Source organism: Plutella xylostella, chromosome 29 (genome assembly GCF_932276165.1).
Source record: "Plutella xylostella chromosome 29, ilPluXylo3.1, whole genome shotgun sequence".
Lineage (NCBI taxonomy): Eukaryota > Metazoa > Arthropoda > Insecta > Lepidoptera > Plutellidae > Plutella > Plutella xylostella.
Window position 1 is genome coordinate 4,719,752 of NC_064009.1, and position 25,778 is coordinate 4,745,529.

At 37.3% G+C, this 25,778-nt stretch overlaps 1 protein-coding gene and 1 non-coding gene across 2 annotated transcripts in view; both read left to right on the forward strand.

Moving 5' to 3' along the window:
- The window catches only part of LOC105386430 (heparan sulfate 2-O-sulfotransferase pipe), a 68,358-nt gene that overhangs the window by 30,603 nt on the left and 11,977 nt on the right, over nucleotides 1-25,778 (forward strand). Inside the window, exons 3-5 of the mRNA XM_048631592.1 lie at nucleotides 2,500-2,639; nucleotides 23,777-23,871; nucleotides 24,270-24,495. Of these exons, the coding sequence (XP_048487549.1) occupies nucleotides 2,500-2,639; nucleotides 23,777-23,871; nucleotides 24,270-24,495 (461 nt within the window). The remainder of the gene's footprint in view (nucleotides 1-2,499; nucleotides 2,640-23,776; nucleotides 23,872-24,269; nucleotides 24,496-25,778) is intronic.
- Nucleotides 24,958-25,041, forward strand: Trnal-cag. Its single transcript has one exon. It is a non-coding gene; the product is annotated as a tRNA-Leu (tRNA).

Here is a 25,778-nt window from a genome sequence, read left to right on the forward strand (position 1 = left end):
AGGATCAAATTTTCACTTCATTCATCATGGCTAAAATATATATTTAGCAAGCATTAAATTTCACAACTATCATTTTATTAAGTGCCATTATTTGCTAAGTGACCACATTTTTTATAGATTATACCTATACTGTACCACTATCTGACCATTTCTCCATAGTATAAGTATAATTTTGTATGCAGATAGAGCGTGACTTTGTGGTTAAGAGACTGGCTCGAGTGGCTGCGAGCAGAGCGACGGGTTTGATCTAATCTTCTCCGCATGACTGGTGAAAATTAATGACGAGGCGGGATCTTCCTATAGTACTTTTTCCCTGATGCATTTTCTCACAAGATCCACTCAATTTACTTCCGAGTTTTCTACCGCATGGCGTTCAAGATTTCACAATCTAAATATACCCTGTCAAACATCGGGTTCTCTTTAAAGCCGTTTTGAATTTATGTATAGCGTATACTGAAATAAGAAATTAACCGTTTAAGACATTAATATGTTCTGTAAAATTTATTTATTACATTTAGTGCAAACTGCTAAACGGTGAAATGCAATTAAAATTGATTTTATCGCGGTACTTCGGCGTAATGGGTGGTCGGCGCGCACAAACAATGCTTGTCTAATAAACAGTGCAAGTGCTTGCAATAAACTTGTTCCCTCCACGCCTATCTCTGAATTACTATCAAGAGAGATCAGATGCTAGCACTGTGCTATAGGAGTTTTCAGCAAGACATATAAGCAGTCCTCGCCGTATTTGCACTTTTTATAGTCTGCTGTAGAGGTCAACCTGAAAATAAGGTGCATTCTGTATTCAAATGTTTGGGTTAGTTCGGGAGTGATCCAGGTGATCCTCTACTCATTTCCTCACCTACTTCTAGTATCGACCGTTGACTGCAAATCACCTATATAAACGCTTATAATGTATGTAAGTATATTTGCTTATGCAATTTCAACGGAGGTGGCATGTAAATAACACGGAGGTGACATACAATTTGGCAACGACTTATTAAAAACCAAAGCACAAATCCCTTCCAAGGTGTTTTATAAGTGTTACAGTAATTAATCGTTTATATGCATTCCGTCGGAATAATGTACCTAATGTAATGTATGGAATAAATTTTGAGAAAAAGAACCAAGAAAAAGCGGTGATATAAGATGTAGGTTCTTAAAATAAAGTGTTCACAATACACGAGTGCCTGTCAGCCTCCATAGACTTGCCACCATATTACAAGAGCGCGCCTATAAATTGCATTTTATCTACCTCCAATATCACGTGCATGAAAACTGAATTGCTCGATTTGAATAATATACTTTCTATTTTATTTAAACGTAGACCATATAGAGAGATTTAGTATTTCAAAATGACCCGCTTACAAATGCTAATAAATATTTAATTTATAAAAAAATATGAGTGAATAAAGTTTGGGAATACATGACGGTTTGTAAAAATAATAAGTTATCTAGCTACTTATAATATCTCATTGGGTAAGTACGCCTACAAATTCAAGGTATTATCTATATAGTATAATATAACTATATAACTAATATTATAAATGCCAAAGTAACTGTGTCTGTCTGTCTGTCTGTCTGTCTGTCTGTCTGTTACTCTTTCACGCCAAAACTACTGAACGGATTTGAATGAAATTTGGTATACATACGGTCTAGACCCTGGGAAAGAACATAGGATACTTTTTATCCCGGAATTCCCACGGGAAAACTTTTTAAGGCGAAGCGAAGCGCGCGGGAACAGCTAGTTATCTATATTTAGTAAAATCAAATTGAACTTATGAAAATTGGTTAAGCCGCTGATATGAAAGCTTACACAGACATTTTTGATTGAGCATTCTGATACATTACCTATATGACTCAAAGTCTCACTAAACATAACTACATCATGCATGTATAAGTACCTATATATTATTTTGTAAGCCAACCCGCGCTTGTGAACCGTAATGACTATATCCGATAGTAAAGAAGATTGCACGATCTATCTGTCCGAGAATGCTTATTAGAGCCACTTGACGCCGGTAGCTAGATGACTTATAGCGTTAGCACTTCGGAGCAACATGGTGCATTAGGCGCATATCCTCACACCTGCAATTATGGACTCCTTTTGTTCTTATTCAGCAAAAAAATACCGAATACCCGGTTGGTTGAAACCTTTGTATGAGTAGGTAGAGGCATGAAATAGGTTTTTTCATAAAAGTAATCAAAATATTTCGTGTGAATTGATTGACCGTCAATTGTTTCTATTGCGCGTCTCGACATGATTTTGTATTCTTCACGGTTATAAAATGGCTCTAAAATAGGTTCAAAAATAGAAATTTTATTCGATTATTGGTTCAAAAACATAGACGCTGGCCAAATCGGTACTTATATTTTATGCCACGTACCGTTCAACATTTCTCCATCCCTTGATTCGATTTGGTAGTTAAGTAAATACTTTTGTTCAAGTTCGATATCATAATAAAAATCATGTTAACAATTGAATTTTGTTTTTTTTCACAGGACGAGCGAGCTGGTGGCCCTGCTGGCGGTGTCCTGTACCCTGTTCCTGTTCCTCCACACGCGGGACCTCAGCACCAAGCTGCGCCGCATGGAGGGCAAGCTCAACGATGACGTCACCGCCTTCAACCACCTCACTGACCGTAAGCACCATAGACAACACTTCCTTCTTTTACCCCAACCTCCTTCGTCATTTACTGCGATCATTTGTGGTCTGTGGCGTATCGTAAAACTGTGGAAGTTATTATTCTAAGGTTTCCGCGTACATTCTCGGCTTGGATTTATCTAATATATTGAACAGTTTCCGATGTAATCTAGGTAACAAATAGGACAAAGTTTCTGGCTGGTTCGGCAGGGCAATATAGTAGATTGCAATCATAGTGTTGGAGCAGGTCCAAACTATAGGCAGATATTACGAGCTCTGTGTAGGTTATAATTAAAGCAGACGGGACGTTGGCTGACCCGGGGTCTCTATTGTACTGTAATGAACTATGCACCGTATAGTGTGGGTGGCTGGCTAGGCTTAGATAATTTCTGTTCCTGTACTTTTGTTGCATATGTATAGATGGATGATCGTTGCGGTTCAAAGTAGGTATATACTTACCTATCTTTAGGTGTTGGGAGAATTTCAAAGAAAGGTTATTTTGATAAAATTAAATGATGACCACACATCACAGTATTTAGATTGTTTAATGTGGGAAAGTTGCACTTGTGGACAAGCTGTTCGTGAATAGCAACAAGTGACTTAGTTTGTTTTAAACATAACTACAATTATTTTCAAATTATACAAGTCATGCGCTATAAATAAGTTTAATTAAAAGTAATAGGTTGTTTCACCTTTGAGTCTAAGAAGCATTAATTAGCATAATATACTTAATATTGAGTGCTTCTACAAAAATTCCTTTAATCTTTTATGATAAAGAAGCGACTTAATGATGAACTCACTAATATTTACTATAGAGATCTGAATCAGATAAGCAATTAAACACCAGTAACGAAGCATAAAAACCTAATAAAGACCCTCTATTACTTTATCTGCCCGAGGAGCACTTACTGATAACAATCAGATTATAAAATTGCAATAATTTATGCATTTTGACACCATCGCCGGTTCTTGAACTTTGAATAGATTTGATGCGATGATTCCGAGAACATTGGATAGTTTTTTTAATTGTTATCGGCACGCGTCATCGATTAAAATTGATCTGCCCTTGTTTTACTTCAAAATGTTTTAGATTTTATACAATACCTATCATTAACATTACATTTTGAAACAAAGCGTACGTTTTCATCAAATTCCATTTCTGGAAAGAATTAGGGAATCGGTCTATAATACACACAGCTACGTTTATATTGACACCGGAAAATAATGCAAGTGCACTTGAGGGCACAAACCGTAAATAGCAATCAAATCTACACCGAGAATTACGACACACACACACACACACACATGGACAGTACGCCGCTGCACAGAACCTACGCAAATAAAACGATCTTATCAACTGATAAATCCCATTAAACTAACAGTTAACACTCAAAGGTGGTTCAACTCTGAATAGGGAGTACCAGCAAAAAATATTATTGTTTACATGCATTAGTTCCTGCGCTTAATCAAGTCAAAGGCAATTTATTTTCAAATGAAGCTCGACACAAAACAAACAATGACCGAATATAGAGTCGTATCTTCTGACAGCCGTGAAATGAGAAACAGCGGCTCTGAAATGTATTCATTAAGCTCTACAAGGTTGCTTTAAACGGACCGTGAGTTCCAGTCCACAGTCAGCCACATAAAGCGGTATATTGGTTAGTTCATTCGCACAAAACACTCTACAAAGTTTACCGAATACTCTATGAAGAGTTTTGTGCATTGGGTTCTCTATGTACTTAAATTTAACAAAAACCATGTAAGGTATGTACTACGAATTTTCAGATATCATTCAGGTAGTCTCAGTTTTTTTTTTCTCAAAAATGAACTCTACATCTTTAGATCCGTGCATGTAAATTATATACCTAAGTAAAATTTGTTTGATGGGTTAAAGAGTAGGTAATTAGTATTACGTATTTGTCGTCATGGTGTTCTAGCCGCCTTGATTTCGTTCATAACAACAAGAAACTACTTTCACTGCGACGAAAAAAAGTATACTACCTACCTTTACTGTAATTTATGAAATCGCGTTTAAGATCGTGCTGATATTACGGTTTAGTGATTTGTCGCCGTTTACTTCTTTACGACTATTTTATTTATGATTTATAGACGCAAAAATCAACACTCAGTTAAAAGTGTAGGGTTCATAATTTACTTATACTTGTTAATACTATGTAATTTTCTTAATGCATCAACATAATTATGAAGGCTAAGTATATATTTGTGGCGATAATAAGATAGGTATTGTCTGCGGTTTGTTAATATAATTGTGTGACGATGTCAAGCGGCGGATTCGCTAAACGAAACACTAAATATGTAGATTTATGTTTCGTTACTCTACTAAAGTTTCTTAATTCGTGGAGTGTTGAAATTCAATTTAATTTTAATGCAATCTACCCGGTATGTATGTTCGTTCGTTCGATCTTTCGCTTCCTTATTGAATGCTCTACTCTAGATTGTCTATGATTGGACATTGCATTGTATGTTCTACGAGATTAGTCTTGTACGAATCGGATCCTCTTTGGAATTTAAATTTATACGTAAAACTTTGAATTTTAATGGACTAGAATAAGTAATTTATTGTCAAAATAATATTATACATTCATGAAAGTAAGGCGAAAAACTAATTCAAATGAAATAAATTTTATTTTTATTTGATCGACCTGATATACTTAAATGTAAATATTGATATACATCTATATCGTAGACAGGATATAAAAGGTAGTGTAACTGTATCACGGATGTGGATTAGGCGAGTAATGGCTGCCGGGAACATTAACTCAGTGTGAGACAGCCCACATCACACACCAAGTGGTCCCATTCCGTTAAAGATTGGTTTGCTAGTTTTATGTGGATTTTCAAATGAAGATGAGTCGCCTTATACCCATGCACAGGTACACACTCATATATATAAACTTCAATGATGTAGAGATCTATATCTACATTTCATATATAATACAATTTATATCAAACTGGCTGTTCCCGCGAGCTTCGCTTCACCTTAAAAAGTTTTCCCGTGAGAATTCCGGGATAAAAAGTAGCCTATGTTCTTTCCCAGGGTGTAGACCATATGTGTACCAAATTTCATTCAAATCCGTTCAGTAGTTTTGGCGTGAAAGAGTAACAGACAGACACAGTTACTTTCGCATTTATAATATTAGTTAGGATACTTAATTTTAATAGTGTAGAAGGTAAGTTCGTGTCACGTGATAGGCATGATGATTCAATTTGGTCCTACTAGTCCTACCTAACCTATACAGCTTTACACCATGTTGAGAGAACTGTTGTCTAGTAGCGGCCCCGCTCGCTGCATCACGGGATCTGTGGCACGACCTGTCTGTGTGAACCTTTAAGAATTTCGTTTAAGGAAACGGTTAATAGCATAACAAACTGCTGCTGTACTATATGAACATTTACGGTATTGTTTTACATAACTACACACATACAGAGTAAGCTCGAACTTCTAATATTTTTAGTTTTGAAAATATGTACAACTACAAAATTTACCCGTATTTTGTGTAAGCTACTTTCGTAGCGATTGTTATGATGGAATCCGATTTTGGAGAACTTAAATGCACAGTTGAGGAAACAAAATAAAAGCTAAGTACCTGAAATGGCACGGACAATATGAAAATTACTAGCAAATTCAGTTTTTGTAAATGAAAACTTGTGTGCTCCAGATACCCATAGTTTACATTGACTTAGATATACAGTGCATTCTTCGCAGTTCATGTATGCCTGTTACACAAACATGATATGACGTGCGGTTTCTAAGGACGCAACAAAAGGAGCAAGGAACAATAGAGCGGAAAATGGCCATAACATAAAGTTGCTTCGTGTTCCCGCCAGCGCCTGAGGGCGTATCTCCATTGAACTATGCGCGAGCGCATACCCTTTGAAATGCTATCTCCAGTCGCCTCCAGGCGATGCGGTCCCGACTATCATTACTATAACGTTGTAAACTAGAGCAAATAAATAATGAATTCCGATCACAGTGCAGACGTCCGTCAAGGCAGCTGTAGGGACCGTGTAATTGTCAAGTTTTATAATGCATAATGCCTGCTATTTGTGCTATTATTCGTTATCGTTTTATGATCTAGTTTAAACCTGGGAGAGGGTTAGATACATATTTTATGTTGATTATACAAATAGTGGGACATAAAGGGTCTATTACAAAAAATATATACTTAGGTAAGTGAATATATTTTTAAATCTTTCATAAATCACCTGAGACGACTTGTTAAGTAACCTAAATTTCTATATGACTATTAAGACAAATCGATGCCGATGTATGTTCTGTTCTGATTTCTCTGTCTATGGCAGTTAAAATCTAATGAAAGGCCTTATCTAATTGCTAAATTACTTTAAATGGTATCGGAAAGGCTGTTTGCAGGAAAATGGCGCCCTTCAAACGGTTCTAGAAAGCTTTCAAATGGAGTATCCACTTTCTAAGTGAATGGAGTAGTCCACTAGTGTACCCTTCGTTTATTGGCAGCCAATTACATAACATCTATTTATAGATTGGAAAGTAAAACATGTCATCTGCAACGATGATGGACAGGACTATGCATAACTCTTCGACCAGAGCAATAGTAATAAATAGAGAAAGTGCGATTACATTGCAGTCATCAAATAAATCAGCGTTAAACGTGCCAATCTTAAATTATGCACCTTAAATCATAGATACTATATAAATTATGCTAGTAAATTAAGGATGTTTACGTTAAGATAGAAAACAATATTGGTTTAAGCGTCTCCGACATTGTTCGAACAGAATCGCACAGCGATTGCTTTTATTGGAGTTCCATAATCCCATCTTCTATCATTTGTCTATTTAGTTCGAGGTCTTTGACCACAGGGCTGTTCCTTACTGATAGTATTACTAATTTAAGGTTGGAGAAAGAACAGTAATATTCAATGGGTGGACACAAAATGTCTATAGCAATATTTTATACCCTGCTTTCACATCACAACTAGCTACGTTTACTTTATAACAATATACCTTTCTATCGATTCCTAATAAAGAAACTTTTCATATGTATACACATATACACATAAGACTCATCATATTAGGTAAAATATGTAAAACACAAACTAGTCATTACTAGGTCTGCACTGCGCAGGAGTGGCCCGTTCCACCGGCGCCCTTCAGAAAGACCCGGAAGGGGCATTCGTGACTCCTCTATCGGAGGGGGCCCCATTGTGACGACAGCCCCAACATGGGCTGGTTTGCATATCGACGGCATCGCAACCTGTTCCTCGCGTGATACACACCCGTCTTTAGTTTCGGGATTAGAGATCCATTTTAGAATACGATGCAAGTTTCTCAAGACTTAGGTTAAAGGAATGTAAATGAAGGCGATGCGAAACTTAAAATAAAATATATTACTCCGTCATCAAGTCCCTTTAAAATATAAAAGTAAATTGCACTTTTTATGATATATAAATGCTGTTCTATTTTTACCTCAGCTAGTGGACTGTCCTTTGCAGCAGTTTATAGCAAATAGAGTGCATAAAACACCGGTATAAAAACCACTCGAGGCCTACCGTAATGTCATTGTAGTCTTCTGGTGGACATCACTTGGTAGGTAGTTATTTTTTCTCGTGTTCTTTACGTTTGCATGGCAGCAGAAGGGTTACTCCATGTTGACAAAAACGAACTAACGATAGCTGTTATGCCATCGGTACGTTTAATACTACAAGACAAAGTCGTTGTTAGCGCAGGATCGCTCAAAACTTAAGCTTAACCTAGAGTGACCCCCAGTTGGCTGGTCACGTCTGTAATGTCATTAGACCATTAGGCAGTTGAGTCAGTGCAATATTCTCGCCTACAGTGTGGGAACTTCAGTGCTTTTTGTCACACAATTCGCCGGTTAAGACATTAGCCCGGTTTAGTCGCACGGAAGTGCTCTTTGAACTTGAAATTGCGATGTTTTACGGTAACTGCCACCGCCGCGCTTTATGGAACTTATAAAAGTAGCCGAAGAATTGGACTAAACGGTTTTAATACCGTGTAATCCCCCGTATGACCATAAAATTATTAAACGAAGTATGTTAGTGAACCTGACCCTAATTTGCAAAATTTCTACAATCTGTAACACTTATCCAGCCGTGGCGTCTATAAATGTCGCCAATAAATTGTGTGGTATCGTGCGCAAAATGATATAAATTCAGTAAAGGCTACAAATTCTCGGTAGACAGTAGGCGGCGGTAGTGTACCTCGTTAGCCCTGCTTGTATCTGGTGACCCCGGTCGGGCGCTACAGTTCCGTAAACTGGCCCTGTATATTTACATGTACAGCATTTAACATGCCATGTTTGCTTTATTAACAAAAAAAACATATGGACCTAAGTTAACAACCTAACTTCTATCTGTGACGGTTAAACGGTTATCTTGATTTAAGAAGTGAGCTGACGATTTTTGAATGCGTAATAATATGTGGGGATATCTCACACACGGCCTTCCGATCCCAATAAGTTAGGCAGAACCTTTGATGTGGGTATCGGACAGCTGATATATCTACACAAATACATAGATAGATATTCAATATAAATATCGACACTCAAGACCCGAGTACAAATATCTGTCTTTAAACAAATATCTGCCCCAGCCGTTTAAATGTTAGTTTGGTATCAGACCTCTTAGACCTAGCTAACTTTAGTCTGGTCATATATCTTGCACCGCAACGGACTTAAAGTTAAGAAACATCACATAAGGAGAACGCTACAAAGCGGCAAAAGATTATCATGTATGATGAAGTATACTGGCAGCAAAACAAGGACATTCAGTGTTTGTGTTGCATGTTCAATGTAAGTTCGAATAGCGGAGACGTTATTCACAAGCAGGGTATTCTTTGGAATACTTAAAGTAAATAAAAATAACCTTACAGAATAGGCATACAGATAGATAGTTACCCCCTTATTCATAGAAAAGTTACAATACGTTTTAACTAATAAACTGTTTTGTCCCTCTCTGTCAAGAAACAAATTGTTCTTTGTCGGAGAGGGACAAAACAGTTTATTAGTTAAAACGTTTTGTAACTTCTCTATGAATAAGGGGGTTAATTTAGGGATAGGTAGAAAGGCGGATTAAATTATTTAAATATATAATTAACCGATTATATCATTTTAGATCTACAATGTAATAAAATACAATATAAGTTTATAGAAAAGCACACAATATTTACAAAGTAAGATTACGCACAATCGTTATCGCTAAAAACGATATCTTCCAGGCAACCTTTGTGTGCATGAAAGGCTTGGAATAAATTAGATCGACGTAAGTAGTTATACAAATACAACGTATAAATAACCGATTTCCACTAAACAAAACTTTTGATTGGTCTCAAGTCATGTAAAAGTAAGTACTTTAATTCGGAAAATATTGTCTTATTTTCTGAGTCAACAATGCATTCAACGACGGCCTCCAAAACTTTTGGAAGTCATTAAAATGTCGTTATTACGAATCTACCCGGTACCTCCTTACAATGCTACATTAGTGTAAACATTAATAAAGATTTGTTACACACTTTTGCTTTCAAGTTCAACTAATAACAACTTCCGTTGGTAAAATACAATTCGTTTGATATTAGTCTACTTATATCTCTCCATGTTAAATAATATACTTTGTATAATACGTTATATCAATAAATACTCGTAAGTACAAGTACCTTGATATAATTAAACAAGTACTTAATGTACTGGTAATTCGCAATTATGTGTGTGAAGACAGAATCAGTATTAAAATGAAAGCAAATTCCAATTACGTATAAGATCTACAAACAACTTTTTAAAACAATTACATAAGAAACTTGTCTTGAAGCTCAGACAAGATAGCTTTAAAATTAAAAATCTTCGACAATCACTTCTTTTTGTAACTGATACCATAATTTGGTCGTCATCTTAAAACCTATAAATAACGTAATTATCAGATAAAGTATAATTTATTGTACACTAAAAAAAATTTGGAAATAATACAGTACAAAACAAAGAATAAAATAAAGATTGCTCAGCTTGCGCTGTAGACAATAAGACTACAGCGAATTTTCAGCTGACCCTTATCATTGTGTTCTAAATATTTGCCTCCACAAAAATGACTTCTACATTTATCTATTACGTTGATACCAACAAGACCACCACGATATGTGAGCTACTCGTGTGTCGGCGTCGCATCCGTTAGAACTCACTCATGTTTTAGAAAACTGGACACATTATGTTACGTACAAAAAGCAGGTTTTATGCCACATAATACGAGTACACAAACTTCTTTCACTGAAACTAGACTTAGAAAATAAATAGACATAAGTACCTACATACAGTAGTACATCTAAGTAATGTATGTATTAAGTACTTACCTGTAAATACTGCTATACACTCACGTTCAGTCGAACATAACATGCATTATGACCATGCCATGAGTAATACCTCATTAAATGTGAAGAGATTAAAATATGCAGATGATAAAAATGACGACAGTAAATGCTTTACCCTATTTTTTACATTGAAAACGCCACGTTCTAGTCTCTACAAGAAGTCACGCATCACTAAGACTCGGTTCATTCCTATCTAAACCTCTTCTATTTAGATTTAATTTCTTCTTAAATTTTATATTAAAGTTTAAAAGTAAAATGAATATGTATTAGGCAATTTTATTGTCATATACAAAATCCTGATACGCAGGGAGTAAAAGTATATAGTGTTTTCATGTTTCACTAACTCAAGATAAAAGTAGTACTTAATAAAATGATATTGCTCTACAGTATTCCCGTAAATGGAAGTAACTTTCATGCATGGCTGTAGGAAAAAGATCAAGTTTTTATTATCTACGGGAGCATACTGTTGCAAGCCCTAGGCCGGTGTTACTTGACGGATGCTCGCCTATAAACCCGAGTCTGGCCAGGTCTCACACGGGGATCAATTTACTTCAAGATGGCGCCTTGTGATAAAGTAATCTGCATTTTTATCACGGAATTTTGTTATGAGTAGAAATAAATGAAAGTTGAAATTGCTTTATGAAATTAAACGAGGCGCATTGGCCATACCCTGTATAATTCAGGTCTGTAATAGTCTTCAATCACTTGGAGCAATAACTTAGTTTTGACTACGGAATATTTACATCACCTTATTAAATTTTACAAGTAAGTATATGAAATAGGGGAAATAATGCTCAATTTTCAATGCTACAAAGTATAGATACAGTTCCATGTAAAATACAACAACTGGTGCATATTATCACGGCTACTCATAGATTCCATCGGGCTTATTTATACGGATACCATTTACCAACTAAAATGAGAACTTACTAAATACAAAGTATATTCTATCTATAGACGACCGAATGGCGTAGTGGTTAGTGACCTGACTACTGAGCCGATGGTCCCGGGTTCGATTCCCGACTGGGGCAGATATTTGTTTAAACACAGATATTTGTTCTCGGGTCTTGGATGTGCCCGTAAAAATGGCAATAGGCCCGCCCCCTATTACATTGGGACTAACATAACACTCTGGCGAAAAGTGGGTGCAGCAATGCACCTCTGCCTACCCCACAAGGGAGTACATTAGTACAAGGCGTGAGTGCGTGTTTTTTTTTATTCTATCTATCTATCTATCTATATGATAGTCTACTACACTCACGGGCAATGAAAAGGTTCCACTGAGAAAAACAACATATTACTTCTAAGCGGAAAAGGCTAGCTAAATGACGTATTCTGCAACATTGAAGTACATTTAACAGAGCATTAGGATATTGCACACTAAAAACATTTATATTTGGTTTCAATTTTAAATTAAATCTTTGAAAAAATTGGGGTCTTTTGCTGTAGAAATTTTGTGAGTGGAACTTTTTCATTGCCCGGGAGTTACATTGCAAGTACATAGATGTCATGTGAGTGAAAATCCCTTTCTTTGCTTATGAGTTGATAATAAATACACAAGTTAACGTAGAATTAGATGTTTTTTTACACAGTAGAAAAGCTTCCTTCCGTAGAGCATGTGTATCGTACTTATATATATATATATATATATATATATATATATAGCGTGATCGCTAATTATAGAGGTAGTATAGGAAATGGAAAAATGTATAGTATTTTATGTGTAACTTCTTCTTAGACGATCGAATGGCGTAGTGGTTAGTGACCCTGACTACTGAGCCGATGGTCCCGGGTTCGATTCCCGGCTGGGGCAGATATTTGTTTAAACACAGATATTTGTTCTCAGGTCTTGGATGTGCCCGTAAAATGGCAATAGGCCCGCCCCCTATTACATTGGGACTAACATAACACTCTGGCGAAAAGTGGGTGCAGCAATGCACCTCTGCCTACCCCGCAAGGGAGTACATTAGTACAAGGCGTGAGTTCGTGTGTGTGTGTGTGTAAGAACACACACGTGTGTGTGTTCTTATTTATTTGAATATACAAGACTCAAAATAATTATATTTAATGTGTATGTTGTACTAAACTATTTATATAATTATTTATTAAATACAGAAAAATGTTCGTTAGACGTATGACATATTATGTAGGTAGATAATTAAATATTAGTGTATTTATGTACCATTGTATAATACTTACTTGAGTCTAGGTACCTACCTGAACTTGTCATATAGAATTGATGATTTAATAGCACGTCTAATATGTTCATTTCATCCTCATACATTGTTTTTATATAAGGTAAATTCTGTAGACTTACAGAGAAATCAATGTCAAGAATTTGCTTCCAACTATATGTAGAGGTACAAAAGAAGTTGGCATTTTCCTGTCTACCGCATTGTAGAGATTGAATCTACTCTTAAGTTCAGTTATTCCTGTATTTCCAGTACATTGGGATTTTATTACAAAGCACTAGAGAAAGTAGGTATATAATTGAAAATTAATTAAATTTACTGTTCTGTTACAAGTTAAATATTTGTGCCTTGATACCTACTCATTTCAGGCAATACAAATACTCCGCCGACATAACATTGTTTGACCATCGGCCATTTAATAATAACGAAAATTATGTCGGTGAGGCACTTCAAATCTTTTACGATGAGTAAACACACATCTCCAATACTTATCATAAATTTTAATACGTAATATGTTCGCTCATGCAGTTAGTTAAGCGGTTCATGGACAAAAACTGGAATACTTCGTGTAAGGGGGAAGGCATCCCTCCCCATGCAGCAAACGCTTCAATTAAGCCGGGATAGCGGCGATCCAATTAAAAATATAAATAAAAAGCGAACTAGGACATCCTGGGCACACGACGCCATGCGGGAGCAACTGCGCCGGCGCAGGCGGGTGTTGCATTACGTGTACTTACAAGTACAGTTAAATTGAGAAATATTGAGACTTCATTTATTCCGCCACAGATAGTTTTTTTAGCAAACACGAAGTCCATATATTTTTTACTATCACTCTACAGCAGTAGTCGATACCTAATCCGTATTTGACAAATTATATTTAGTTGCTAAAGTAATGTGTCTTCCACTATACCATGGCTAGTACTGGCATGTAAGCGAGACACAAGCAAAACACTTTCCGGGAAATAGCACAGGCTTGCGCCGAGAGAGTCTAGATGCGAACTATTGCTCACCGGTAGAAGGCACCGTGCTATTTTAATCTATTCGCGTTTTTACACACATCAAGCTATTCAATTCTGCATGATATTAAACAGAGTATGGACGTACACAAAGGTTAATACTATTTGAAATCAGACGGCAGAACATTTATTCGCACTTAAGTTTGTAATTCGTCCATCACGCGTGGATTATGTTCATCGGGCCATCAGCATTACATTTTAATGGCTCTGGCCACTTCTACGGTCTACACAATTTTTTGCAGTGCCTAAGCTGAAAAGGCGACTCAGCTCTTCACTCTAAACAACTTTTTCAACACCCTGTTTAGTACTTATTAGGTATGTTCTTGTCATTACCCACTCAATGAGTTGCAAAGTCAAGAGTGAATGAATAAAAGTAAGTATTTATTGTAGTAAATTGTAATGGCTTATTCGGTCCAGTTTTTTACCGATACCATTATTAGGTACATTTATCAAAGCGAACCGTCTCATTTGTTATTCGTTCGTTATTACTCGAGATGAAGATGTACTTTTTGTATCTCGCTTCGGGAACAGCTTATTACGTTTTGATTTGCAATCTAATGGTATAACGAGATGCTCTCAGGTTTTTGTTCGCTTTCCTCCACCACTGGCAACCGTCCACCGGTGGACCGCTACTGATTCATTGTCTACAGGGTGTAGCAAAAAGGTGACTCGGGGGGTCATTCTGAACAACTTTTTGTTCTAAGACCGAACAAAAGTTATTTAGAAATTAACACTTTTACAACATCCTGTATAGAGAAAATGAATTAATTCTCATGAAATAATAAATGGTTCTTGTCTCTATTACTATTGGATTGAGGTGTGTAAAACGCCGCATGGTCGTTGATGGTGGCAGTAAAACGGTCAATTGCTTAACTATGGCTACCTTTTGATTAGCCCTTTGATACTAATTGCTCTTACGCCACGATAATTAAGAGCAGAGCCTATATCGTAACGTTTTCTGTATCCCTTAATGTGTAAAATTCTTTACTAATTACCAGGTTGTAGTTACGTACATTTCGGCCCTTAGATTATTGCATACTTTTAAACGGTGGTGAGGCAAGAATTTTTTGTCAATTGAAAATCACAGTACATTTACTTAAGTACAGAAATAAGAAAAGGAAGACCTTCGCCAGTAGGTACCGTACCAACCTCTCTCGGCACTTGACTGGGCTACCTACTTACCCACTTAATCGAATTATCTTCCTCATCTAACACTACACAATAGCCTTATCGCGATCAGCCATCGTCTTTTAAATCTCTAACTTTTTAATGTTACTTAAGTACGCACAATGTATGTACGTAAAGAGCTAAAGAGGTACATCATGTACTGTTGATACCTATTTTAGTGGTTAGGATGTACTATTCCCACTTTTCTCAGTTATATTTTAACCTACTTAATAGTAATATAAGAAGTCTTTTTGATAATAATATGCTAAAAAAAGAATTAACTGCCCATACAAAACCATGACCACTGTATCTTAAGACAAAACAAGTGATTACCTACCTGAAGGTAGCAAATAAGGAACGCGCTATTTACCTTGTACCTGTACCTACTGCATATGCTATCCAAGGCGATCATATAACTAAATACGTTTAAAGGCTGAAGTAAGATAGGTAGAAAATCCATGCACTACTTATTTTTGATAACTTACTTGGATAGCTGTGTGAAATTCAGCGGCGTCTATATCATAACAACACAACTAAGTACTTATATTAAACTGTGAGTTTTCCCGTGAACATGCCTCACGCCTGTCTTCGGCTTCGCTTGGCATTACCGATTCGTGCTAGACAATTTGCACCGTGAAGAGTGTTGGGGTCGCCGCGCCGCCATTGTCACAGCGGCATCAGCCAACCTGGATCCAGCGAGGAGATCAAGGGCAAACGAGACTTAGATGTTTCAAGATTGCGCCAAAAGAGTTGTTTTATGCGAAACGAGCCTTGGGCCGCTTAAGTCTAAGCGAAGTGATGAATCGGCAAAAAAAATAGACCATACGAGTTATGCGAAATCAGTTTTGGGCAATAAAGATTAGGCGAGATGAGGGGAACCTCAAGGACAAATCGGCACTTTAACATAATCTATTATAGTTGGAGAGGATTAAATGAGTGACTACACGTATCGAGGGTCTAACCAGATTTGACTGAGTAGGCAACTTTTATACTTATAGCGTTGCCCATGCCCAGTCCGAATAGTTACTTACTAAATGGTATAATCAAGGTCTAATGGGTGTTTTTCTGGTCAAAAATTATCTACGGCTAGGTGATAAATAGTTTATTTTTGTCTTTAAAAATTTAAAAATTATGCCAATGTACAGAAAAGATTTTGAACAGAATTATATTTAATTACAGATTAAAAGATGATCATGCATTTGTAATAAGTTTACTTACTGCTTTTTATGCGGCAGTCGGTATTGCGGACCCGATCTGCCAATAACGTTATTGTTTATTTATTGCCGTTACATATTGTCTCGGGCGTGAGATTTACTACCATTTACTAGCTTTGTGATACATGAGATATGGGGCAATGTTGCCACAGGAAAACAAAAGGGATCCGTGATTTTAATAGTGAGGGAACGTATGCGTGCCGCCATCGCCACCACTATAATAATTACAAGTTGAAACTGTACCTGCAAGTAAAAGTATGACATGGAGTTCTAATCTTTAATTATAATGATGAATTGGCTACTGCTATACTACACATCACCGAAAACAATACCATCAATCATGCCATATCATGATAATAACATTCGGACACATCTTAGTAAATTAATGTGTCTTGCACACGTATAATTACACTATACACCGACACGAGCTTCATCCATGTATGTATGTATGTATCAGACAGTAGTACCTAACAGTAGTAAAACATGACAATCCCGTACAATTCTCGTGATTGGTAACATTATATTACACACCTCACGTCAGCTACCGACTTACCGTTGATGACCGTTAAAATTGTACATTATACGATTGTCGGTGCGCTATGCTATAATGCCCCAATCTGGCGTAGACACATTGTTGTTGTCATTGTTTATTTATTTATATTTATACGTACACTTTATTACACACAAATAACAAATTTCACACAAAAGGTACCTACTTAGGCCCTAGGCCACATGCAACATCCAAAACATCCGTTATGAATTTTTAATAACTTATAATCCTAACTAATCCTAACTAGTCCTAACTAATATTATAAATGCGAAAGTAACTGTGTCTGTCTGTCTGTCTGTCTGTCTGTATGTCTGTTACTCTTTCACGCCAAAACTACTGAACAGATTTGAATGAAATTTGGTATAGGTACATATGGTCTAGACCCTGGGAAAGAACATAGGCTACTTTTTATCCCGGAATTCCCACGGGAAAACTTTTTAAGGCGAAGCGAAGTGCGCGGGAACAGCTATCTTCAATACATTGCTTTTGAAGGAGGTATACCATGAAGGTATCTTACCGCTACTAACATGAACCAAACTGTGAGAACTTTTCATTATGATTTCAAGAATTTCGGTTCATCTAAGTTCACTGTGTAAGGTACGAGTATCTAGTTTTTCAATTTCCGTGTTTCCTTAGCTATTCCTTTAGCTTGTATGTTACAGTGTATGTACTAACAATATCTTCCGATCCCAAGCCTCTCTACATGCCATGTCGGGATTTGAACCCTGGTAAACTAACAGTTTATTGTTGTTGAGATTTTATACATATTGGAAGTGTTTTTATGTCCCGCTGTGCTGTAATTTAATGTGGAAGGCCTTTTTACTGTCAGTTCCAGTCAGTTGTGCGTTGTGCTATTTTTTGCATCGGATGTCGTTTGTCAACGAGCTTGAATTTGCCCGATTAGTTCTAGAGTTGTCGTATTATTGCGAGAAAACGCGAGTTGTTGTAAAAATCTTCAATTGGTATTTGCAATTTACAAATTCCCTAAGAAAAAACCTACATACCTGATTTACATAGGTAATGATTTGAATAAATAGTTTATTTTTAATTCCCGCATTATGGGTGCAATGCATCACAAATCATTCTACACCTATGTAGGTATTTCCATGTATTTCTTAGATTACCTACAGAAATAAAGTTTATATAAAACACATGTTCTATGCCATAATTTTATTGTAATTAAAGTAGCTTACTCATAAATTATGCAGTAATTTTAATCACAGATGTAACACTTATAATGAGCCACTTTGTCTTAATTTAATAACTTGTTAAAATAACATCTTGCATAAAAAAGTGAGAAGAGATAGTAAAATGTAATCGTAGCTACAACTAAACATTCAAATCTCAAACTGAAATATTTCTTAAATGATGATGGGCACAAATATATGAAAGCTGGGACCAGCACCAATAGAAATGAGTGATACGTCGTTGAAAAGGTATTTTTTTGCAGAATATGAATAACGGAAGCGCTAGTCTTGATTTGCTGTCCAATTAGAATAATCGTACCTTGAAAGTTTTTATATTTTATTTCTGTAATTTTAATGTTTTTGTTAGTTTATCAAATTCATTTTTAATTTTTATAACAAAATGATCATATTTCAAACTTTATTAAATATGTATACACTTACACATATAATATTAAATATATTTATAATATATAATATTACATCTATATAAAAAAAAAAAAAACAATAAAACAAAAATGACGTCGATTAAAGTGATACAAGCGAATATTCAACATTCGTACACTGGGGCCGCGGCTCTGCGACGTAAACTAGAAGAAAACCCGACCACCATTGCGCTGGTCACGGAGCCTTTACTTAGGAGGGGTAAGCCGCTCGAACTTCATCAAGGTAATACTTTTTATTGTAACTCTTTCTCCACTGTAGATTGTAGTAAAATAAGAAGTCTAATACTTATACCTAAATGTTACACTGCTAATAAAATTACAAATCTTTGCACTCCGGACTTAACCGTGGTGGGACTCACATTGGACGAGTCGCACGCGAGGCGGGTGTTGTATATCGCCTCGGCATACCTACCTGGGGACGGGTCAATGCCCCCGCCCGAGCTTATCTCTCTGGTCACGGAATGTAAGATAAACAATATCCCACTCATTATAGGTTGCGATGCAAATGCGCATAGCAGTCTATGGGGCTGTAGGGAAACTAATAAAAGGGGTAGGGATTTACTCGAGTTCCTATTATCTAATAATCTAAGTGTTCTGAATAGAGGGTCCGAGCCTACGTTTGTCACGGCTCGTGCTCAAACAATTCCAGATGTCACTATTACTAACAGTCAGGCGAGGGACATGGTGGGAGGCTGGAGGGTGCTTCCAGACGTGTCCTGTGCGGATCACAGATGGATATCTTTTAAGCTAACCTCAATAACACCCAAACCTAGGCAATATAGAAATCCGAGGAAAACAAACAGAGTCGAGTTTCACGATCGTTTACTTAAGGGACTGAGCGACACTCAGCCGTATGATAACTTAAACACCTATAAGTTGATAGACGAAGCTGTTGACGAATTTACTAACATTATCGTTAAAAGCTACGAAGAATATATAGTGACCGTGAGTGCGTCACCTCGCAAGTGGTGGTGCAATTCACTGGAGAAAATGAGAACAAATGTAAGAAAACTTTTCAATCGCGCCAAAAATACGAAAAAAGAGGAAGATTGGAAAGCATTTCAATTAGCAAGAAATAAATTCAAAAAAGAGACTAGAGCAAAAACTAGGGAATCCTGGAGGAATTTTTGCGGGTCAATTCAAAGTGAAACTAAAGCTGCGAGGGTAAAAAAATGCATGTCAAATGACTCTCAAAATCAGCTAGATTCATTAAAAAAACCAGATGGTACCTACACAAAAAACGAAACCGAAAGGAACAGCCTCTTGTTGCTCACGCACTTCCCTGGCTGTGAAATGCTAGCAGAAGAGTCGTGTGATCAAGATCAGCTGTCACCAATAATTAATTCTTCTAGTTACGCTGAATCTATTGCGGCCGCCGTAATAAATGAAGAAAAAGTAAGATAGGCTATCACCTCTTTCCTTCCCTTCAAATCGCCGGGAGCAGACGGTATAGTGCCGGCTCTCCTACAGTGGGAGGTAGATATTATCTCACCACGGATAGTAGGTATCTTCAGAGCCTGTATAGCCCTCGGGTATATACCTAAGGGATGGAGGGAGGTGAAAGTAGTATTTTTGCCTAAAGCGGGTAAAGATGACTACACCTCTCCGAAAGCCTATAGACCCATTAGTCTGTCATCATTTCTTCTTAAAACTTTAGAACGACTGTGTGACAGATATATACGTGACGGTGCACTTTCCGTGAAACCTGTCCATCCTAACCAACATGCATACCAACCGGGTAAGTCAACAGAGTCGGCCTTACACGCAGTGGTAAGCAAAATTGAAAATTCAATATTGTTACAACAATCCTGCCTTGCAGTTTTTATCGATATTGAAGGAGCTTTTGATAAAACTATGTTCAATAGCATAAGTAATAACCTTAAAAATCATGATGTAGACCCGGTCATCAGTGCCTGGATAACAAATATGCTTAAATCAAGAACAGTATCTTTTACTTCAACAAATACAATAAGATGCAAAGTAGCAAAGGGATGTCCGCAGGGTGGAGTGTTATCTCCATTGCTGTGGGTTTTAGTTGTGAATGATCTACTTTGCGATCTAAATAATAAAGGTTTTACAACAATAGCCTACGCCGATGACGTTACGATTCTCATTGGCGGTCTGTTTGTAAATACCTTATGTGAAAGGATGCAACTTGCACTGAACATCATAGAGGAATGGTGTCACAAACATGAATTGTCAGTGAACCCAACCAAAACGGAAATGGTTCTATTTACCAAAAAGACTAAGATAGGTAATTTAAAGCTACCTAAATTTTTTAATACAACCTTAAAGTTAACAAATGAGGTAAAGTATCTCGGCATATGGCTAGACCACCGCCTAAGCTGGTCTAAACATGTGGAGAAAACCCTAAGTAAAGCAACAATATCCCTATACCAAACTAGGAAACTTGTTGGATCCAAATGGGGACTCAAGCCAAAGCTGTGTAAATGGTTGTACACAGCGGTGGTCAGACCTATAATAACATATGGAGCAGTGGTTTGGTGGCAAAGATCGAACCTCATTACTGTGAAAAACAAACTACGACAGTTTCAAAGGCTTGCATGCGTTTCAATCACTGGATGTATGAAGTCAACCCTAACAGCCGCCCTAGAAATAATTCTAGGACTTCCATCACTCGATATTATCATCAAGCAGGAAGCTAAAGCGGCGGCGATAAGGCTAAGTAACATGGGACTATGGTCAACGAATACTACTGCACAGGGACACAGTCGCATACTTGACATTGCCAAGTTGTCGGCTCCCGGGTCCACTGAATGCAGCGACACTACTATAAAGACGTTTATCTTCAACCGAAGCTACACTATCCAGCGAGATCAGTGTGGCACATCAGACGAAAACAATTACGACATCAATATCTACATTGACGGAGCCAAGAACAAGAAGGGCAGCGGTGGAGGTGTCTTCTGCCCGGAACTTAATTTACAATACTCTGTCAGCTTCGGGAACAAAGCTACTGTTTTTCAGGCAGAAGCTGCCAGCCTACTTGACGGAGCTACACAAATAAAAGACACAAAAAATTGCAATATCTGCTTCTACACAGACAGTATGGCAATTTTAGGTGCCTTAGGCAGAACTGTAACAAAATCTAAATTAATTTTAGAATGTCACAGAACACTTGAAAACCTAAGCATTTCAAATAATGTAACAGTACAATGGATTAAAAGTCATAACGACAACATAGGAAATTGCGAGGCTGACCGACTAGCAAGAATGGGATCAAATACCCTACCAATAGGGCCAGAACCATTTATTAGTTTGTCATCAAAGGCAATAAGGCAATGTCTCACCGATAAAACACTATCTGAACACAATCAGGAGTGGATAAATCGTGTAGATTGCAGACAAAGTAAAGCGTTTATTGTATCATACAACCATAAACTTACACGCTACTTACTCAACCTGTCCCGTAGTAATATATCATTAATGGTAGGATTAATAACAGGACATTGTTGCGTGAATAAACACTTATATACCATAGGTAACTCAACTAGTCCCTTATGTAGGACATGTAAAGAAGTAGATGAGACGGTTGAACATATTTTGTTAGCTTGTCCACCTACTACAGAAACAAGATTATCTATTCTTGGACCAACAGAGCGCCTACCTCAGCTATTACAACACCCAGGCCTGCTACTCCAGTTTACTCGGGAGCTAGGCTGGCTGAGCTGAAATCAAGGGGATATGTACAAAGGTTCCACTCGAGAGAGCCACGTACAGGAACTTCACCCCCTATGAGAATAGAATAGAATAGAATAGATCATATTTCATATAATATTATCTCAGTAAATAAAACCAGTTGAAAGTAATTTCTCCAATTTCAATAATACGTGTTTACGTGTATTACGCCCTAACTGTCATCAGGAGAGAGAGTACAATGCCATAGAAAAATACTTCCTTCCGACGAATATATTTCAAAATGGACAACTTATACGGATTTGTCGTCATAGTATTTTATTTCTCACTTGAAAAGAGCTATCCAACGATGTATGTGTATGTCTCATCTTTATTGGACATAGGTCCCAAAACGCCCATTGTCATTTAAGTACTTACATAGTTGTTTTATAATAACACACGTAAGACTGTAGATAGTACTATTATTTATTCTTCAGGTCGATGGCACTTGGATTTCCCAAACATGTTGAAATTCGTAGAGAAACGCTAATTGTGGCCAATGATCGACCATTATTCCAAACAAAATTACAACTTACCGGCGAATAAAGACTATTAAAATACGAAACACTGCCTGTTGGTATAGCCATCAATGACCCGTCAATAATTAGGCAGCCGAGTTGATTTATACACAGGTCTGTTATAAAAAGTAGTAATGATCTCTGAGATAGCACCTGTTTGTTAGTTCACAATGCATCGAGTATTGAACTATCATCGTCACTGACAGGGTACATCCGCCCACTGGAGATTGAGGAACAGTTTATTTTATACAATCATCCTTTATCATGAGGTGATCAGGTGGAGGTGCTACCGCTAATTGCAACCATGCCATTGACCCGCCGAGAGCTTATCTGCCTAGGTATTTGTACTAGGAATTCTTAACCTTTGGTTTCTTGTTTAGGCTTTGGTTGTTTTAGTTTTGTTTGTAAGTACTTAGTACTTGTAGGTTTAAGCGTTATATTAGGTTGGACAGTAAACAAATAATATTCTTCAGCTCTTCTATCTTTCACGTGTGGGCTGCAACGATCAACCTGTTTTACTGGTGGTGGTAGATAACCGGCATGATTTTTATGAATCGATAGCAGTGTCTTGTACCTGTGAAGCGATTACAAGATTTTCGAACCTCCGCTACAGTTCCTAATCGTCAACTGTCACTGTCTAAATTTAAGGCTTTGTTAGTTCCAAAAGTATTCTTTTCCTACTAATAATATGTTTGTGTGTCTATCGTACAACGAGAGCGTATTGCCACGTTAGCCCGTGATAGACACACAGGAGTCTAATAGGTATGATGTATTGTTGCAGGTGCACAGACGGACCGCACGGAGCACGGATATGCGTCTGCGCAGGAGTACAAGCAGGTGCTGGAGGCCATACGCCGGGAGACCAACGCGGGGGGCGTGAGTACCTCATTTCTCATTGCACCATGCTGAATATTATCTATAGTCATAATCTCCAGTCAGGTCTTTAAGGGGAAACTATAAAAAACACATAATAGTTTCAAACATTTAACTTGTGACTTTTTAAACAACTTCTGTCTCATTTTTTTAATCACGCCATCCTTTCCACGGGTGATAAAAGCTGTACGTTGAAATATTTCCTAATAAATCGTAACTCCATAAAGCGAGTGTCTCAGATTTCAAACCCTTGTAGCTTGATGGGGTTATTCAAATATGTGAAGCGTTTAGCCGCATGGCGAAATTCGACCCATCTAAACGCCCTATATTAATGCGCTTACATCTAAAAGTACGCATTCCGTATTCATCAATCCTCAACTCCCCTCCTATCCTTTCCCCAGGAGCGCGCAAAACCACAGCGCACACTCGAGGCCGAGTCCGAAGAGAACGAGCTGGACGCCACCCTCGCGGAGCCCCCGGAGTCCCCGGAGCCCCTCCCCTCGGCGTGGCAGCTCAACAACACGGCGCGGGCCGGCATGGAGCTGCTGTTCTTCAATAGAGTGCCCAAGGTCGGCAGCCAGACCTTCATGGAGCTGTTGAGGAGATTAGCGCTCAGGAATAAGTTTGGTAAGTGGGCTGGTGGTTGGTGTGGGTTGTTTGGCTAGTATCTAGCAGTACTTATGCAATTATCCTACTCTGTTAAGATCTTAATAAATTTTTTTGTTAGCTAGGAACACTTTTACATTATATATGACTATGTTCTTATGTACATACCTACTTACTAATTATTTATGCACATTACTAATCAAAATTACTTACATTATTAATTTGATACCACAAAAAACCCCGTAAGTATTCTTATTTTTAACTAAATTTCAATGATTATAGGTACAATCCTGATAATGATAAGCGTTAACCCCGGTTATACGATCAAATATGATAATGATCTCAGGGCCTAATATAGGTTTATAAATAGAGGTAGGTATAGGTACGGGCCACGTGGGACGCATAGTCGCATACGCATTACGCACGCCGCCCCGCCAGGAATGTAATCTCAGCCCGATGGCTAATTTCGCCTAGAGCTGTCAAGTCAGGATGGCCGAGCGGTCTAAGGCGCTGCGTTCAGGTCGCAGTCCACTTCTGTGGGCGTGGGTTCGAATCCCACTTCTGACAAATCTTTTATTTATTTTTTACATCGATCATAAGATTTTTTTATATTATTTGTTTTTACTTCTGAAGTGATATTCTATTCCCGCATGAAAAACATACTTATTACTTCCATAGTCAAAACTTATCAGCTTCCCATGTCTCCTTTTTTACCAACTTCAAAGTCTTCAAACTGTGAGAAAGTGAGACTTGTAACATCATTTACACGTAATTTATTGTAAATTATTGTTTATCTCACTGCTTTCGCTCCGTGTCATTGATTTTAATGAGATTCTTGGCCGCAGATCGATACGCATGTGCAACGATTCACATCTTTCGAATTCTCAACAGCAATTCATAGTTCTTAGATCAACAACTCTTACAACAAAGACGAGTATTTTCGTTTAAGCTAGTTGGTCACTTTTAATTAATGTTGAGGTAAATCTTTATTAGGTAAGTACGTAAATCAAAAATATGATCGAAACGGAGCGTATATCTTTTAGTTTGAGTTTGTTGAACAGCATTAAATGAAAATGGAACTCAGACCATAGAAATAATAATGAATGTACTTAATACTTGCGTACATATAATGCTTGCGTAGGTATACCATAGATAGTTGACGCGACGTAGGTATTTCACATGGTTAAGGATATCTATTGCAAACTAGTTTATTCCAATTATGGGATTTAATAAAATACATGGCATTTTACTGTATGATCACGTCCATTGTATTGTGAAGTGAGGCGGATCTTTCAACTGCGTGC